We start from the raw sequence: 18,672 nt of genomic DNA, 5'->3' as shown, positions 1-18,672 counted from the left end.
CATCGCTAGATCTGTTCCTACTTAGAATCGCTCTCCACAAAGAGGCCAGCCAGCTTCCTCAATAAGCCAGCCCAATGTAGTTTACACTTTCCTCAGTCCTCCAGCCTTGTATCCGTATTCCCTTCTCCCGTGGCTAAACGCCACCCTCAGGCACCTTCTCCGAGGGTCTTAAATCTACATTGGCGATAAGCAGCTCGTTCCCGCCTCTTTGCTCTCGCCTCACCCAGCACTGCACCAAACAGTTTCTACCCTGTATTAATTCGAATTTTTCCACAGACCTAGGTCTCCGTTTTCCTTTGTCAGTACAGGCCTCACAGAGCCTGGCCAAAGACCGCGGAAGCGCAGTACAAACGCTAGTCAACTTTAATTGAACCGAATCCGGCGGGGTTTGTCGGAATCTGAGGGCGTGGAGGGAGAGAGGGAGGGACAGGGCTGACAAAACCGCAGAACGCAACTGGAAGCCCCAGGTCCCACACAATAGAGACTTCAGGCAAAAACTGCTGAGACCAGAGCCCCGTGCTAAAGCACGGTCAGCGTGGAGATGGCCGCACATCGCCATGGCTCCCTCCAGCCCCAGCCGTTGGTGGGCGTGGCAACCAGTCTCGCGGGAGCGGCGGTTGGGCGGGCCGTTGTCCCCGAGGGCGGGGCGAGTTGCTAAGGAAATGACCGCCCGCAGCGGCTCACCGCGCCAGTAGGGCGGGGCCTGGAGCAGCGCGGTTTCCGCTTCCGCCCTCTCCCCGCTCCTGTCCCGTTACCGCCTCCTAGCCGGCCTCGCGCCTTTCGCCGGCACCTTGCGTCGACTGCGCAGCCGGGCCCGCTCCTTGCCACGCGCGCCCCCAGGGGCCCCGGCTCCGGCGCCGGCAAGGGTCGCGTCCCGCTTACCTGTTCCTCAGGTAGCCAGCCATCCGCCGCCATGGGTGCCTACCTCTCTCAGCCCAACACGGTGAAGTGCTCCGGGGACGGGGTTGGCGCCCCGCGGCTCCCGCTGCCCTACGGCTTCTCCGCCATGCAAGGCTGGCGCGTCTCCATGGAGGTGAGACAGGGCCCCAGCGGCTGGCCACTGCATGGCAGGAACCTGACAGAGAAAGGGAGCGAGGGGGATGGGGTTCTCCTCAAGCAGGGGTCCCTGACGAGAGCCTGCAGCCACGGTGCGGGAGGCGGCGGCGAGCGCGGGATCCGGGCGGAGAGGGAGCGGCTAGAGCTTGGGGACCGCGGCCTGATGGCTAGTGGCTGCGGGAGCCCTGCCATGTGAGAAGAGGCACCTTCCGCCTACTGGCCGCCGTCTCTCCGTACCTTCGCGCCATCCTCTGGTGCCAGCCCAGCCCTCCAGCTTTTCCAGCGGCATGGGGTTGTCAGAGGGAAGAGGGAAGACTCGTTATTTGTTCGCTTATTGGTCGAATAGATGTGAATGACTGGTTCGTTTTTATTCTTGAAATATGTAATGTGGCAGGCCTCTTGGGGCTACAAACTTGATGGCGAAAAGGAGCCCGGGTAATAATGTGCTTTCCATTCTTAACCCTCAGTTGCTTTTAGCCTTAGACACCTCATGTTAATTTCAGAAGCCCCGCTTGACCTTCGAGAATTGTCACTCGTTCGTATTCTTTTCGAAATCTTTTATGATCTTTAGGAAAGGAATCGTGTCTGTCACTAGGCTTGCTTTTATTTTTTATTTTTTGAAATATGCTTGTAATTTTTTTTCTTACTCGATTTCTTTAAAACTTACTGAGTTGTCATTTTCCTCTGCATATAATTTAGTATACTCGATTTTCAGTCTTGTCATCAATCCTTTTTTGTCACCATCTACGAATAACTTTTAAAAAGAAAAGAAAAGTCCACTTTGGATGAAAGGGAAAGCAATCATTTGGATTGACAGTGTTGAGCAAATGGATGTGAAACTACAATGAACAGGGAATAGGTGTCTTTGAGCAATTTTGTGTGAAGTCTAAGGGACTAGTGAAAAGTTCTAATTATGTCTGGAATCGAGGGTTTATCCAGTTAGTAGGTGGGCTACAGGTAACAGCCAAATAGTTTCCCTTGGTGTTTTTTTTTTTTTTTTTTTTTTTTTTTTCTCTCAAATTCCCTCGCTCCTCCCTGTGGTTAGCTCTGGAATGACAGTGTGAACCTAAATGGTTTGTTCTCAGACTCAAAAGCTATTTTCACCAGCTTTTGATTATGGCTCTAGCATTATCTAGATCCAGCAGAATCTAGATAAATAATTTCAGCAAGGAGAGGGTCCTATTCATTTGGCTCAGTGCCCACATTTAATGGCTTGGAAATTGAGGCCTAGAAAGATTAGGGTACTTGTACCTTGATACAAAGAATTGTATTAAGGTGTTCAAGACAATAGGAGCTGTTCTTATATAGGTGTCAAGATGAAGCACAGCTTTCATATTTCTCAGTGGCATGCTGTAGTAATGACTGGGTAAAGTTAGAGATACCTGGGTATAGTATAGCTTCAGAAGGAAAGCCTTGGGGGTGGCTAAGTGCAACTTGCTGTTCTTACAGGGGACCAGAGTGTGATTCTCAGTGCCCACCCATGTCAAGGAGGTTCCAACAACCTGTGGTTCAAAAAAAAAAAAAAAAAAAAAAAAAGCCGGGCGTGGTGGTGCACACCTTTAATCCCAGCACTTGGGAGGCAGAGGCAGGCGGATTTCTGAGTTCGAGGCCAGCCTGGTCTACAGAGTGAGTTCCAGGACAGCCAAGTTCGAGGCCAGCCTGGTCTACAGAGTGAGTTCCAGGACAGCCAAGGCTACAGAGAAACCCTGTCTCGGAAGAAAAAAAAAAAAAACCCGTGGTTGAATCCGGTGCCCTCTTCTGGCCTCTGCTGATAACTAGTTCTTTCAAGTGCAGTGGGGGTTGGGGAGGGTGGTGGTGGAAGAAAAGCCATAAAGTTAGTCTGGCTGGTGTTTGGGTTAGGCTATGGGGTTCTTTTATTCTCATCTCATAGACTTTTCAAGTTTCTTGTTTTTTAATTTCCGTGGAATGAAATGGTTTTTCCACTTTTGGGGGCACTCTTTCTAGTTTTTTTATGAATTGAGCTGAGTGTTTTTAGATCTAGGAATTCTGTGATTTTACTTCTCTGCTAAGCATTTCCCACTGTGTTTTGGTTCCTCCATTGGAGATTAAAAATCTACTTCATTTTGAGTTTAGGGCTGTTTGGTATGAAGAATTTTGCTCAACTGTTCTTGAGACCATAATCTTCACTCTAAAGGCAATGTTTGAGCATTACAGCTCCTGCTGTGCTATTCCTGGATTTACTTTTGTTTGAGTAAATATGCCTAATCTTGAAGTGCTAGTTAAGATCCCTTTCTGCTGCATAGATACTTTCTTTCTAGGTTTGTGTCCTCCCTCAAAGTATTACATAGTATCTTTGCTATTTTAAGAAAGACACTAAAGTTTTTAGTCTCTTAGAAGAATCTTTCAGAAAATAAGATCTTGATCTAAGAGTGTATATAGTTCAATAGGCCAAAAAGGTGGGGAAAGAGTTATGCTATGTCTTGGTTCCTCTTTTCCTAAGGAATAGACTTAATTCCACCAATTAATGAAGCCCATTCACATTGTTGGCTTGATTCTAAAGACTGGGTTCAGATAAGTTGTATTGGTTTACCTTACAGAAGTTAGTAAAAGTCTGACACAGCTTTAAGCCTGTTTTAGTCTCTCTCTTGAACCAAGGGTGGGTGGTAGTCACCAAAAGCTGGCATTTCATACCTTCTGTCTCAGTCTCTCCAACCCTCTTGCTGTAGAACTAGAATTTGGGGGAGGAAGTGGAGAGGGTGTCAAAATGCTGTAGTGATACACCCCCTTCTTTGTGATTTGGAGGGATTCTCCAGCTTGTTGAGCTATCCTATGGAGTTAAAAGGAGGAGGAGGTGCTGAGAAACAAACAAAAATTGTGAGGTTTTGGTGGCTGGTGAGAAGTCCAGTTTGAACGCAATGTACTGTTGAAAGGAAAAGGATTGTTGAGGCTCCTCTGAAAGAAAACAGTTTTGTGGAGAGTTGGGATGTTACAAAAATTCAATAAATACTCCTCTTTATTTTTTTAACTTTTTAAAGAAATACTATTTATTTAATGTATATGAATACACTGTAGCAGTCTTCAGACACACCAGAAGAGGGCATTAGTCCCATTACAGATGGTTGTGAGCCACCATGTGGTTGCTGGGAATTGAACTCAGGACCTCTGGAAGAGCAGTCATTGCTCTTAACCACTGAGCCATCTCTCTCTCTCTCTCTCTCTCTCTCTTTTTTTGGTTTTTTGAGACAGGGTTTCTCTGTATAGTCCTGGCTGTCCTGGAACTCACTTTGTAGACCAGGCTGGCCTCGAACTCAGAAATCCTCCTGCCTCTGCCTCCCGAGTGCTGGGATTAAAGGTTTGTGGGTTTTTTTGTTTTTTGTTTTTTTTTTGTCTTTTTGTTTTTCGAGACAGGGTTTCTCTGTATAGCCCTGGCTGTCCTGGAACTCACTTTGTAGACCAGGCTGGCCTTGAACTCAGAATTCTACCTGCCTCTGCCTTCTGAGTGCTGGGATTAAAGGCGTGCGCCACCAAGCCCGGCGTTTTTTTGTTTTTTTTTTAATGAGTGCTCTTTCTGCATGTATACCTGGATGCCAGAAGAGGGCATCAGATCCCTTTATAGATGGTTGTGAGCCTCCATGTAGTTGCTGGGATTTGAACTCAGGACCTCTGGAAGAGCAGCCAGTGCTCTTAACTGCTGAGCCGTCTCTCTCCACTACTTTCCTCCTTTTAAAAACTCTCTGTATTTTTTTTTTAAGCATTGTTTGTATGTGGATATGCGTGTGTTATAGCACACATGAGTTCAAAGGACAGCTTGTGGAAATTTCATTTCTGTTCCTACCATGGAGGTCCTAGGATTGAGCGCAGGTCGCCCAGACTTGGTGGCAACTGCCTTTACTTATTCCTGTTATTTCTGCAGCCTTTTTGAGAAGCTGAGGGTAGGAAACAGGAATTTATTATGTAGCCCTGTCTGTTCTGGAACTTGCAGGTATCCTCCTATCTCTGCCTCCTGAGTGTTAGGATTACAGGTTTGGATCACCAGACCCTATTTGGTATTGATATGTTTTGAATCTAACTTTGAGTGGTCATCATGAAAGATTATTGAAGGACTGAATAGATGATGTCTCAGCAGATAAGAGCAACTTGATGCTCTTCCAAAGGACCCCGGTATGGGGGCTAACAACTGCCTTCTGTAAATCCAGTTTCAGGGGATCTTACACCTTCTCCAGGCCTCTTTCAGGCCTGCCTGGATACCAGCTACACATGTGATGCACAGATAATTCAGGCAAAATGCCCATACACATAAAATAAAAACACATCTTAAATTTTTTTACAAGAACATCTTGACTTGAATATCATGTTGAATAGAAAACTCTCAAGATGATTTGTTTTGATTGAAATGGTCTTATATAACCTCAAACTTACTGAAGATGACCTTGAACTCCTCATAGGACTGTCTGATGCCTATAGAAGCCAGAAGAGTGTTGGATCCTCTGGAACTGGAGTTACAGATAGTTGAGTCACTGGGAGGTCGTGTTGGTGCTGGGAACCAAATCCAGGTTTTGGTTCGGCAAGAATAACCAATGCTTTTAACCAGTGAGCTATCTCTTCCAGCTTCCTATATGTTATATTTTTAAACTGGCATTGATGTATTCTGATTCATTCCATGGCTTTTTAATAACTGAATAAGGTTTCTCTTAATTTTGTTTCTTCATTGCTAATAGATGTTAAGATCTGCACATTTGCCTACATATGTATACAACTTTTTGTGTGGAAATATATCTTGGGTATATACCTAAGAATGGAATTGCTATGAGTGATATTAGGAAATGTATATTTGCCTATTTCCCATATTTTCTGTCATATTAAAATCCTTGAATTCATCAAAGTGGTGTCTTTTTATGTGCTAATGGACTGGGTGATAGCTGGTAGCTCCTGTATCTCTAGGATGAGGGTTTGTCAGAAGAAAAAGTGATGTGCAGTTGATGGTTAGGGCTTTTCAGCACACATCCTTAACCTCCAGAACAGTAGAGGGGCTGATCTGTTAATGGCCAATAATTTGATTAATCAGTGCCTATATAACACCAAAGGAGTTCTGGGGGCTTACAATAGAATGTATGGAGATTCTTGAAAAATGTGATCACCAGAGGGCATGAAAACTGTCGATTGAGGAAGTTCAGTGATGCCCAGCCCTGGATTCACTATAAATATTTTCCTGAATTTAGTGATTTGTACTAGCAAACTAATTGAACATAGAGGAGTTTCAGGAACTTTCTGTCCACTGCCCGGTGTGTAAGGAAAAACCTGTGGCCACTGAAGTGTTTGGTATTGGGAGAATACTTACTGCCACTGAGCTGTGTCTCCGTCCCTTACAGATCAGCTCTTATCAGCATGAATGAGGAGGTTCTTTCCCCCTAATTTGCTTGTGTCTGTCCTAGACTTTGTTAAGTACTGTCATTTTTTAACATAAGGATTTTATTTTGTGTCTTTTGATGTGCAGTTGCCCACAGAATTGAGTCCAGGAGGGTTTGTAGATACTTGTAAGCTGCCTAATGTGTGTGGGTGCGAGGACTTGAACTTGGGTCCTGGTAGAGCAGTAAGTGATCGTAATGGCTGAGTTATCTTTCCACCCCTGTCAAATGCTTTTATTTGTTTTTAAACCTATTAAGCTAACCATGTGGCTTTGGCATATGCCACTAATTTTGAATGCTAAGTCTAGCTATATTCAGCATATGATTTTTTATTTTTTGGGGAGGGGTCATTAAGTATAAGTAGCCCTTTTGGAGTGTTGCTGGATTTTGTTGGCTACTATTCTGTTGAGTTTTGTTGTTGTTGTTGTTGTTTTGTTTTTTGTTTGTTTTTGTTTTTGGAGACAGGATTTTTCTACAGAGCCCTGGCAGTCTTGGAACTCAATTTGTAGATCAGGCCAGCTTTGAACTCACAGAGAGATTCACCTACCTCTGCCTTCTGAGTGCCAAGATTAATAACATGTACCACCACCAAGTGACTAGTTTGTTTGGTTTTAGTATAAGGATAATAGGTCCTCATATAATGAGTTAGAAATATTGCCTCTTTATCTGTTTGTGAAGAATTAGTACAAGTGTCTCTTGGAATCCACAAAGATTCACGTCACCCTGTTGATAAGATTATCAAGTCCTTTATATGAAATTAGGAAGGTATGTTTTTTTTTTTTTTGGTTTTGTTTTGTTTTTTTCCGAGACAGGGTTTCTCGGTATAGCCCTGGCTGTCCAGGTTGGCCTTGAACTCAGAAATCCACATGCCTGTCTCCCGAGTGATGGGATTAAAGGTGTGCACCACCACTGCCCAGGCTAGCAAAGGCTATATTATGTCTCAAAAACTAAATTATTGGGCTGGAGAGATGGCTCAGTGGCTAAGAGCACAGACTGCTCTTCCGAAGGTCCTGAGTTCAAATCCCAGCAACCACATGGTGGCTCACAACCATCCGTAATGAAATCTGACGCCCTCTTCTGGTGTGTCTGAAGACAGCTACAGTGTACTTAGATATAATAATAAAATAAATCTTAAAAAAAAACCTAAATTTTTGTTAATAATAATAGTGTTATATTTATATATAATTCATTTAAACCTTCCCATAGTATTTAAATCATCTCTAGATTACTTATGTTAACTAATAGGATCAATTTTATTAATGTTTCTGTTGGGAGAATTCACCAATGAAACCATCTTAACTTAGACTTAGTGTGGTAACTTGTGAGGTTTTGTTGTTGTTTTAATTGTTTTCAGGTCTTTTTGAGACAGTCCTCACTGGTTGGCCCAAGTTGGCCTCTAACAGCAGTATTCATGCTTTGCATGCCTCCCAAATCCTGGGATTGTAATAATATATGCTTCTACTCCTGGCTAAGGTTTTAATTGTTACACATAAAATTTACATCTGGTGTTAACCTCTCAGGTACAACAGTTTAAAGCTGAATGTGATAGTCTGTCTGTAATGCCAGTGTTTGGGAGGTAGGGACAGGAAGGAGTTCAAGGTTCCCCCATGCTACACAAAACCCTATTTTAAAATGAAAACGCAGTTTTGTAGTATTCAGTATATTCATGCCGTGTAGCTAATTTTCAGCACTCTTCATTTTGGAAAGCTAGAACTCTACTCCCAGAACATTTCTTCAGTCCCTGACGACCACTATTCTATGGTCTATATGACAACCACTGTTCTATGCTGCTGCTGCTGCTGCTGCTGCTTACTACTTTTTCCTCTTCCTCCTCTTCCTTCTCCTTCCTTCTTCTTTTGATGGTAGAGGAATTAAGGCAGGATCTCACTATTGTAGCTTTAAATGGCCTAGAATAATCTACTTGTATTGGCCTCTCTTTGTGTCTCTGCCTCCCAACTGCTGAGGTTACAGGTATATACCAACCATGCCTGACTTAATTTTTATTCTTCAAGAAATACATGCATATGATGTATGTGTTGTGTGTGCCATACCTACTTACTTAAGTGGTTGTGTCCATGGGGCATGTGCTTGAGTAGCAACCAGAAATTGGCATCAGGTGGTTTCCTGTGTCTTCTTGAATCTCTGTCATCGTAGTTTTTGAGATGTCACTGATGAGCTCCAGAGGTCTACCTGTCCCTGCCTCCCATTCCCACACCCAGGGATATAGGATCACAGATGTATGCTGCTGTCCAGCCATTTTGTTTTCTGAGACAGGGTCTCATGTAGCCCAGCACTATCTGGCTTTTATCTGGGTGCTGGGAATCAGAACTTAATTGCATGGTAGGCATTTTACCAACTGAGCCATCTCTCAGCCTGAATGTACCTAATTTTTAAAATTATATGATATTACATTATCTTTTAAGGCTATTTGGTTTGTTTATTATTACATTTATTTCTTATGTGTGTGTTGGGAGAGCCATTCACATACCATAGTGCACATATAAAGGTCAGAGGATAACTTGTGGGTGTCAGTTCTCTCCTTCCCCCTTGTGTGGAACCCATGGACTGAACATCAGGTTTGATAGCAGGCATCTTGCTAAGCCCTATCACTGGTCCTTTTGTTTGGTAATTTGAGGCAGGGTCTGGTGTTGTCTAGGCTAGTCTCAAACTCATTGTATAGTTGAGGATGTTATATTTTTTTATTTTTGGTTTGGTTTGGTTTTTGGTTTTTTTCAGACAGGATTTTTCTGTGTAGCTCTGGCTGTCTCAGAACTCACTCTGTAGACAAGGCTGGCCTCAAATTCACAGAGATCTGCCTCCCAAGTGCTGGGATTAAAGGCATGCGCTACCAATGCCCAACTAATCTTTTAATTGTTGATTCTCCAGATTTACTTCCCATATTCTGGAATTATATAGCATATACCACCACAGGTGGCTTTTTTAAATTAGAAAGATAATTAATTCCCTTCCTAACTGCCATTGAATCTTTTATCTTGACTTAACAAGGATTTAGGTAAATGTATATATCATAAATGTAAATGGTTGATTTGAAACCAGAACAGCTGTCAGGAGATGAGCATCAGAAGAGAACTAATTAACCCTTTATCAATGTGGATGAACCTGTTGTTTAGAATGTCAAAAGGGCTGTTGGATATATGACTTAGTAAGACCAAGGCCTTTCTCAGGTGACTCATGTTGTGTGTATTCTGTGTCATCTCTTCTAAACATCACAATAATTATATTTCTGGGTGTCATGCAGTAAGTGAAGAAGATATCTTTAAGGTAGTTATCCTGAGACATTTGGGAATACTTCGTCTTTATTAATCTGTCTTGCATTGCTGTGACAAAATACCTGAAAGCGTGTACTTTATAAAGAAAAGTTTTCAGCTCACAAATTCGGAGGTCCAAGCATGATTTGCTCCACTCTGTTGAGAACCATGTAGCAAATGTTAGGAGTACATGTGGAAGAAATGATTTGTTGTTAAGACGTAGGAAGCAAGGGACTAGAGGTGACTCAGGCTTTCTGTCTCTCTCTTCATGATAAGCGGTCTCGTGGAAGTAATATACCCTACCAGACTTGACCCATTCTGGAAAGCCAACTTTACTCTGTTTATGAGGTTGGAACCGCTACCTAAATCCCTTCTACTAGGTCTTACTTCAACACTACCATGCTGGGTGCCTGGCCTCTAGAGCATATACATACACCTGTGGGCAGCAAACCATAGCACCATCCTAAGCAGACATGGGGGATCTGCTATACTGTGGTAGCATTAGACCCCAGAGCAGTAAGGGAACTCAAGACAGTCTTCTTTGCTTTTGCATGCTGGTTTAAAATCTGGCTTTGGTCATAGGACTTCTCTTTCTCACGGAACATTGTATGACAATGTGAGGTAGTATCTGTTCAGTGTCCAATCATTGGTAAAGGCAAGAAAGACTGCAGGATTAGAGCACTGGTGTAGTTGGGAAAGGCCTCTTAGAGTCATTGAGATGTAGAGTATAACAGACAAGACTAGTGAGTATAGGGAGGAGTATTATGAAGAAGGATAGGAGAAAAGATTGTGTATGTACATTCTTTGCTAGGTAGCAGAAGCAGCATGTGTGTTAAAAGTGGAGTAGTTGGAAAATAGCTTTAGAATTAGAGATTGGGTTATGCTCGGGTGTAAGGGTGGCTGAGTGCCTTAAAACAAAGTAAGGCAGGAACAATGTGGTGAAAGCTACCAGGGATAATTGAGCAGCCCTCTAATAGGTGAATGGCAGCTAGGAAGGTGAGGAGGGACCGCTATTAGTGTGGCAGGGACAGTTACAATTCCACAGGAAGAAGTAAGATGATTTAAGAGGTTAAGAACAGCCGGGCGTGGTGGCGCACGCCTTTAATCCCAGCACTCAGGAGGCAGAGGCAGGCGATTTCTGAGTTCGAGCACAGCCTGGTCTACAAAATGAGTTCTAGGACAGCCAGGGCTACACAGAGAAACCCGAGAAAAAAAAACTCGAAAAAAAAAAAAAAAGAAGAAGAAAGAAAGAAAAGAAAAGTGAGAAAAAAGTGCCAACTTTCAGAGCAGAATATCTACATAGCAAATGATAAAAAAAAAAAAAGTATTTGGAAAAGGCTAAGTATAGTGATTTATTCTGTGATCCCAACACTTACAGGGATGAGAGAGGAGAATCATTGAGTTTGGGGATAGCCACATATCGGGATCCTGTCTCAAAAACAAACAAAGCAGTCATGGTGATCCACACCTTTAATCCCAAAACTCCCTTGCAGAGGCAAGTGGCTCTCTGAGTATGAGGACAGGCTAGTCTACAGAGTGGCATTTCAGGACAGCCAGAGCTATACAGAGAAACCTTGGCTAGAAAAGCTCAAACAAACAAACAAACAGAGAGTAGGAAGGTCTAGGAAGATAAACACAGGCTTGTTGGAAGAGGCCTTTAGCCTGTGGTAACTAACTAGGTCCTGGAGAGGAGACAAAAGATATTCTGTTTGTTTCCGGGAAGCGGGTAAAAATCCTTTTTTGATGTCTTTCTTCCCTGCCTTATGATTTATTTTCTTACCCAAGAACTATTCCATAGACTTAGTTCAGTTCCAATAGAATGATTACTACATTCAGATATTCTCAATATTGATATAAAGTTTTAAATGCTGATACCTGAAAGAGAAAGGAAAATTATTATTGAAATTAACCCCTGCAAGGTAAGTAACCAAAGTACAGCGTTGATTAGCATTTAGCCCTCTGTCTGAAGAGTATCTGAAGGGAGTTTGGATTGTCTCCGGGGTATGGTAGAGTAAGCTGCAGCACACATCTACCAAAGACTTAACGGGTTTGCTTGAACTTTGCCCTACTTTGCAACATTAGTTTGAGGCATTAGAAATTTGTTAGAAGAATACAGTCAAACTTTTTAATGAAAAAATGTTAGTGTGGTCAGGGCCTTTTCCAACTTCCTTTCAGATGTGCTGTGCCATTGGAATTGAATTTGTTGTAAAGAGAATTCCCTTGTAAACCTAATTTCTCTAAGCTGAGGATAGCAAGTATGTTTAGTGCAGTATTGTCTGGTACTGTTAAAGTCTTCTGTAGGAGTCTCTTTATTTTTCAGGTTTGTGAGGTCCTAAGGAGGTTCTCTTGCTATACTCTTGTATTTTCTTTCTTGAAAATATTTATTCACTATTTATTCAGAGATGGATTTAGAAATAGCTTTATCTTTTTTTTTTTTTTTTTTTTTTTTTTTTTGGTGTGTGTGTGTGTGTATTTTGGTTTTCTCCAGACAGGGTTTCTCTGTGTAGTCCTGGCTGTCCTGGAACTCACGCTGTAGACCAGTAGACCAGGCTAGCCTCGAACTCAAGAAATTCGCCTGCCTCTGCCTCCTAAATGCTGGGATTAAAGTCGTGCTCCACCACACCCAGCCAATAGCTTTATCTTTTATCACATATATTTACTTATTTTGTTTGGAGGAAGGGTCTTCATGTGCCATAATAACGTATGGTCATAGGGCACCATGTAGGAATTTGTTCTTTCCTTCTACTGGGGATCAAACTTAAGCAGATAGGGTTGTCAGCAAGCACCTTAACTCTGAGCCATCATTTGGGCTCAGAAGTAACTTTAAAGAGACTGAATTCTAGGCTGGGTGGTGGTGCACGCCTTTAATCCCAGCACTCAGAAGGCAAAGGCAGGCAGATCTCTGTACAATCAAGGGCAACCTGGTCTACAAAGTAAATTCTAGGATAGCCAGGGCTACCCAGAGAACCCTCTTTTAAAACAACAACAAACAGAACAAAAGAGTCTGCATTGAGTCTTTCTGAAGCTCCAAAGGGTCAGGTCTAGGTTTGCTAAGCAGCTATAGTCCACGTCTGGCCTGTCAGAGAAGGGTTATGCTACAAAGATATGAAAGTACCTTGTGTCCTGAAATACAGGAGAAATAGTGTTTGAACTTGATGAGACATTCTGAATTATGTTCTTTCTTCTAGGATGCTCACAACTGTATTCCTGAGCTGGACAATGAGACAGCCATGTTTTCTGTCTACGATGGACATGGAGGTAACTTTAGGAGATCATATTGGTAGTAGTGTAAGACCCCTATCTCAGACGTACTGATGGGCAAGAAAGGGATTCTTTGTTCTTCCACTTTCCATGATTGAACTAAGTATAATGGATAAGAAAATGTCAAGGACTTTATTAATGTACTCAGAGGAGTGCTAGGGAAATGTTTTCAGGGTGTCACACTCTGCTGTTGTTCTGTAGCTAGGTCTCAGGTGTGCTACGGTGTTCATCACCTGTGTCCTTGTGTGAGGACACACTATTTTGTTAATAAAACCTTTCTTTTAGGGGAAGAGGTTGCCTTGTACTGTGCCAAATATCTTCCTGATATTATCAAAGATCAGAAGGCCTACAAGGAAGGCAAGCTTCAGAAGGTCTGTCTTTCTACACTGTTAATTCTCCACTTGGAGGGTTCTCCCTGGTTTTCCAACCTTTAGCTTCTCTTTGCACTCTAGCTATTGCTTATCTATTGTATTTCCTCTTAAAGAGTTCTATGCCTCAAACCCCAAAGAGGCTTCTTCCCACTTGGGTATTTTTAGACTTACCTTGTTCTCTTACTTTATCTATCTGTGTGTCTTGTTATGATTGACCCCCATGAATGTGCATTCCCATTGTGTGCCTACAGCTGGGTGTATTGGGTAGTTGGTTTGTATCCACTGTAGTTGTCTTATACTACTTTGCTTACATTCAGGCTTTACAAGATGCCTTCTTGGCTATTGATGCCAAGCTGACCACAGAGGAAGTCATTAAGGAACTGGCCCAGATTGCAGGGAGACCCACTGAAGATGAGGATGATAAAGACAAAGTAGCAGATGAGGATGATGGTGAGTGTGTTAGAAAGAAATGAGCAGTTGGTTATCAGTTCCAAGAAATGATGGCTTCATGAAAGGACACCACAAGAATCAACTAAACTGGCTTATGGGAGCCCACAGAGACTGAACCAACAATCAGGGAGTCTGCATAGGACTGACCTAGGCCCCCTGCATATATGTTATGATTGAGTTCCTTAGTCTTGTGGGATTTCTAAAAGTGGGAGCAGGGGCTGTCTCTTGACTCTTGCTGACTTTTGGGACCCCTTTCTTCATACCGAGTTGCCTTGTCCAGCCTTAATAAGAGGGGAGGTGCCTAGTCTTATTGCAACTAGATATGCCATGTTTGTTTGGTTGATAGCCTTGGAATGCCCGCCCTTTTCTGAAGAGAATTAGAAGGAGTGGATATGGGGAGAGGTACTGGGGGGAGAGGGGGGAGGGCAAACTTCAGTCTGGATGTAAAAAATAAAATAAGAAAACAACCTTATATGGGCTATAAGGGGAGCAGAGGCAGGCAGATCTCTGAGTGCAACACCAGCCTGGTCTATAGAGTAAGTTCTAGGACAGCTAGGGCTACACAGACAAACCCTATCTTGAAAAACTTTAAAAACAAAACAAAAAAAAACTTATACCTACATTGTGTGTGTGTATAAATATATACATATATATATGCATATATATATATGTATATATATGCATATATATATAAAATGTCACGATAAAGAGAAGTAACCTTTCCTGGTTCCTGTTGTTATGTATGTGCTGAGTTTTTCTTCAGGGCTGAGGCAGTCATTATGCTTGATAGCCATAGATTACAACTTAGCCCTTCTCCTAAGCTATTATATGGGCTTCTTTCTGGGCCTCAGTCAGAGTAAAAGTTTCAACTTAATATAAAGGAGAGGTACAATGGGGAAGTATGACTGTTGTTCTTCTGACTAAGAAAGGAATAAAAGATCAGGAAAAGTCTACCGAGGAAGAAGCAAGGGACAGTTTTTCTCAGACTCGAATAGTGAGGAGCCTCAGAGGTAGAAGGTAATGAGGAAGCCTCGGGTCACAAGAGTTATCCAAAGGGGCTGATCTGTGAGGAATCTGGGATGGGGTTCTGATGTAGTCTTTCTCTGCAGTGGACAATGAGGAGGCTGCATTGTTGCATGAAGAGGCTACCATGACTATTGAAGAGCTGCTGACGCGATATGGGCAGAACTGTCAGAAGGTCCCTCCCCACACCAAATCTGGAATTGGGACAGGCGATGAACCAGGGCCCCAGGGCCTCAATGGGGAGGCTGGACCTGAGGACCCATCTAGGGAAACTCCTTCCCAGGAAAATGGCCCCACAGCCAAAGGCCACACAGGCTTTTCCTCCAACTCGGAACATGGGACTGAGGCAGGCCAAATTAGTGAGCCCGGTACTGCTACCGGTGAGGCTGGACCTTCCTGCTCTTCAGCCTCTGACAAGCTGCCTCGAGTTGCTAAGTCCAAGTTCTTTGAGGACAGTGAAGATGAATCAGATGAGGTGGAGGAAGAGGAGGATGACAGTGAGGTAAGGGCTATGAGGGCAGACGGGACTGAGGGTGCTGTGAGGGTCTCTTTGGTACTTTAAAGTTTTTGTTATATTTCGTGAGAGTGTGTGTGTGTGTTCGTGTATAGTGTCATGGCTTGTTTGTTGAGGTCAGAGGATATATAAAGTGCATGAGCCAGTTCCCTACTTCCTTCAGGTGAGGCCTGGGTTATTGGGCTTAACAGCTAGCGCCTAATTGACCATCTCACCCCCTCTTTCTTATACCTTAAATCATTTTCCAAGACTCAGGTATTCGAGGTTATAGCCTTTGAGTACATTGTCTCTGCCATTACAAGTTCCTTTAACCCTTACCTTTTCTTTTGTTGATTTTATATTCAAGAAAAATGGCTTTTCTTTAATATTTAAAAATAAACATGTATTTTATTTTGTGTTGTGTGTGTGTATACCTGAATGCCAGGGCATGCTTGTGGAGGAGCGAGGACATCTTGAGAGGAATAACTTTCTCTTTCTCCCACGTGAGTCCTGAGGATTGAACCTCAGGGATGGGTCACCAGACTCGACCCTTTGAGCCATCTCTCTAGCACAACAGGGTGATTTAGTTCTGGCCTTTCAGGATCTGACTCCTAGAGAACAGGAAGGTGGTTTTATTACTTGAGATATTTGGGTTTCTCCTTTTTCCAACAATTTATTCTCTGGAAGGTGTTTTGACTGGCTGGTTTGATCTTCCCCAGGGAAAATTGCCCAAACATCTTTGCTGATGATATCTGAGCCCAGTTCAGAATGCCAGTTTGTCATGCGTTTCCTAGCCTGTCCCTTGCCTCAGATTTTCATGATACTGAGACTGGTTATATCTTTGAGTATACGTTGGGGAAGGTGGGCACTGGGGAGTCTCAATACCCAGTCTCAGTAGCTTGGAATCTTCCTGGTAGGAATGTAGTGAGGACGAGGACGGCTACAGCAGTGAGGAGGCAGAGAACGAGGAAGACGAGGATGACACGGAGGAGGCTGAAGAGGATGATGATGAAGAGATGATGGTCCCTGGAATGGAAGGCAAAGAAGAGGTGTGTGGGGGAGGGAATGAGTGACTTTGGAAAGGACAAGGGACTGGTATAAGTCTCGTGAGTTTTGATATTTGGAAGTATATCCCCTTGGTGTTTTAGTCTTTAATTCATCATCAGGAGAATTAATTCTACAGTAGGAACTCTTAAGGGTAGTCTGAATAGGTTTGCCTTGGAAAGGGTACAGGAGCATGCTGCTGTCTCTCTGGACAGCTCTTCCTATTGATTGTTAAAGCTCTCATATAGATAGTTGGGTCAGAGGGGTGCACTCCTACCGAGGAGCTTCCACAAGGCTCTGCTTGTTCCTTTTAAGCCTGGTTCTGACAGTGGCACAACAGCGGTGGTGGCTCTGATCAGAGGGAAGCAGTTGATTGTGGCCAATGCAGGAGACTCTCGCTGTGTGGTGTCCGAGGCTGGCAAAGCTTTAGATATGTCCTATGACCACAAACCAGAGGATGAAGTGGAGCTGGCACGCATCAAGAATGCTGGTGGCAAGGTCACCATGGATGGACGAGTCAATGGAGGCCTCAACCTCTCCAGGGCCATTGGTAAGGACTAAGAAACTAGGCAATCTTGGGGTTTTGTCCTGTGTCCCAAACTACCAATAGCAAAGTTTAAGCCCTGTGCTCTTCAGAATAAGCTCATGCCTTCTTTGTTCTTAAATACCTCTGTAAAATGGTAAAGTTATACTTTTCCCTGTGTTCTGGATGTTAAAAGAGGCAAATGAGCTCTTTGTTCTGAGAGCAGATCTGAAACTAGAAAAGATGAAACTTAAAGATTTGACCCACCTCTAATACAAGTCTGGGAATTAGTCAAACTACTCACCGTCCTTACTTTTCAGGAGACCACTTCTACAAGAGAAACAAAAACTTGCCACCCCAGGAACAGATGATTTCTGCCCTTCCTGACATCAAGGTGCTGACTCTCACTGATGACCATGAATTCATGGTCATTGCTTGTGACGGCATCTGGTGAGCACTGGTGAAAGAAATGCCCTTAAACACCCTTGTGCAACCTTGCTCATCTCTTAAGAGCACTGACTGCTCTTCCAGAGGTCCTGAGTTCAATTTCCAGCACCCACATGGTGGCTCACAACCATCTGTAATGAGATCTGATGCACTCTTCTGGAGTGTCTGAAGATAGCTACTGTGTACTCATTTACTTAAAATAGATAATTATTTTTAAAAATGTTTTGAAAACGCGCACTAAGCCCCAGGCCAAGCCGAGGAGCATTTACAGGGGTGTTGAAATTGGCCTGCGTCAGTACTGATGCCTACCTGCCTCTCTTTGGTAGGATTAAAGATTGATTGTCATTTTTTGACCCAGGAATGTGATGAGCAGCCAGGAGGTTGTAGACTTTATTCAATCAAAGATCAGTCAACGTGATGAAAACGGGGAGCTTCGGTTATTGTCATCCATTGTGGAAGAGGTGAGTCTAAAGTTGGGAGGCAGGCGCCTGGTTTACACAGACACATCTCTTGAGATGTGAGCAGAGGCTGGGAGTAGAATCACTGTACACACTAGATGACTTTGATTAAAAAGGTGGCTCTTTCCTCATTTCCCTGATGTAGCCTTGGGCCTCAGAAATTCACAGGTTTCTTCTTTGTGATAACTTGCCCATTCCTTCTGTCCTGCCTTCTTGTATTAGCAAGGACAAGCCTTCTTGTGGTACTTTGGTTCAAACCCCATGGCTAAACTGCCTTAACCTTTTTGTAGCTGCTGGATCAGTGCCTGGCGCCAGACACTTCTGGGGATGGTACAGGGTGTGACAACATGACGTGCATCATCATTTGCTTCAAGCCCCGAAACACAGTAGAGCTTCAGGCAGAGAGTGGCAAGAGGAAACTGGAGGAGGCACTGTCCACGGAGGGGGCTGAAGACACCGGCAACAGTGACAAAAAGAAGGCCAAGAGGGACTAGTGGTCAACCGGACCCTGCCCATGTGGACTGTTTTCTGAGCCCTTGGACCCGAGACTGAGTTTTGTCCTTGTCCTTTAGCCTTAGCAGTGGGTATGAGGTGTGCAGGGGGCTGGGTGGCTTTCCTCAGCCCATTACAAAGAGGGCCCCCCACCCCCCCCACGCGGCAGCCTGGGAGGCTCTGCTGTCCTCTTAAGCCTCCTTACTCTCCTTGGGCTCATCGACTATCGGTTCTGTGCCTGTGCTCTGTTGTGTTGGAGGGAAGGACTGGTAGTTCTGATTTTTACTCTGTGAACACTTTATTTAAGGACATTCTTTTTTATTGGCGGCTCTGTGACCCCTAGCCGCTTGCACCCGCTCTCTGTTGTACACTTTCAAGCAACACTTTTTCAGACTAAAGGCCAAACAAAAGCTAATCGT

At 43.6% G+C, this 18,672-nt stretch overlaps 1 protein-coding gene across 1 annotated transcript; it reads left to right on the top strand.

The window, feature by feature from the left end:
- The first annotated feature begins 790 nt into the window (after positions 1-790).
- Positions 791-18,668, top strand: Ppm1g (protein phosphatase 1G (formerly 2C), magnesium-dependent, gamma isoform). Its single transcript, NM_008014.3, has 10 exons — positions 791-1,033; positions 12,880-12,949; positions 13,238-13,323; positions 13,641-13,773; positions 14,883-15,298; positions 16,207-16,338; positions 16,649-16,883; positions 17,177-17,306; positions 17,662-17,764; positions 18,052-18,668. The coding sequence occupies exons 1-10, from the start codon at positions 914-916 to the stop codon at positions 18,253-18,255; spliced, it is 1,629 nt and encodes a 542-aa protein (NP_032040.1). The 5' UTR covers positions 791-913; the 3' UTR covers positions 18,256-18,668.
- Positions 18,669-18,672: the final 4 nt, after the last annotated feature.

Source organism: Mus musculus, chromosome 5 (genome assembly GCF_000001635.26).
Source record: "Mus musculus strain C57BL/6J chromosome 5, GRCm38.p6 C57BL/6J".
NCBI classification, from domain to species: domain Eukaryota; kingdom Metazoa; phylum Chordata; class Mammalia; order Rodentia; family Muridae; genus Mus; species Mus musculus.
The sequence above is the reverse complement of the archived record's forward strand: the minus strand, read 5'-3'. Positions and strand labels throughout refer to the sequence as shown.

Excerpts from the sequence above, each read along its gene's own strand:
- Ppm1g (NM_008014.3), top strand. The coding sequence starts at position 914 with ATGGGTGCCTACCTCTCTCAGCCCAACACGGTGAAGTGCTCCGGGGAC. Across the intron at positions 12,950-13,237 it reads TGTCTACGATGGACATGGAG|GGGAAGAGGTTGCCTTGTAC; the intron begins GTAACTTTAGGA and ends CCTTTCTTTTAG. Across the intron at positions 15,299-16,206 it reads AAGAGGAGGATGACAGTGAG|GAATGTAGTGAGGACGAGGA; the intron begins GTAAGGGCTATG and ends TCTTCCTGGTAG.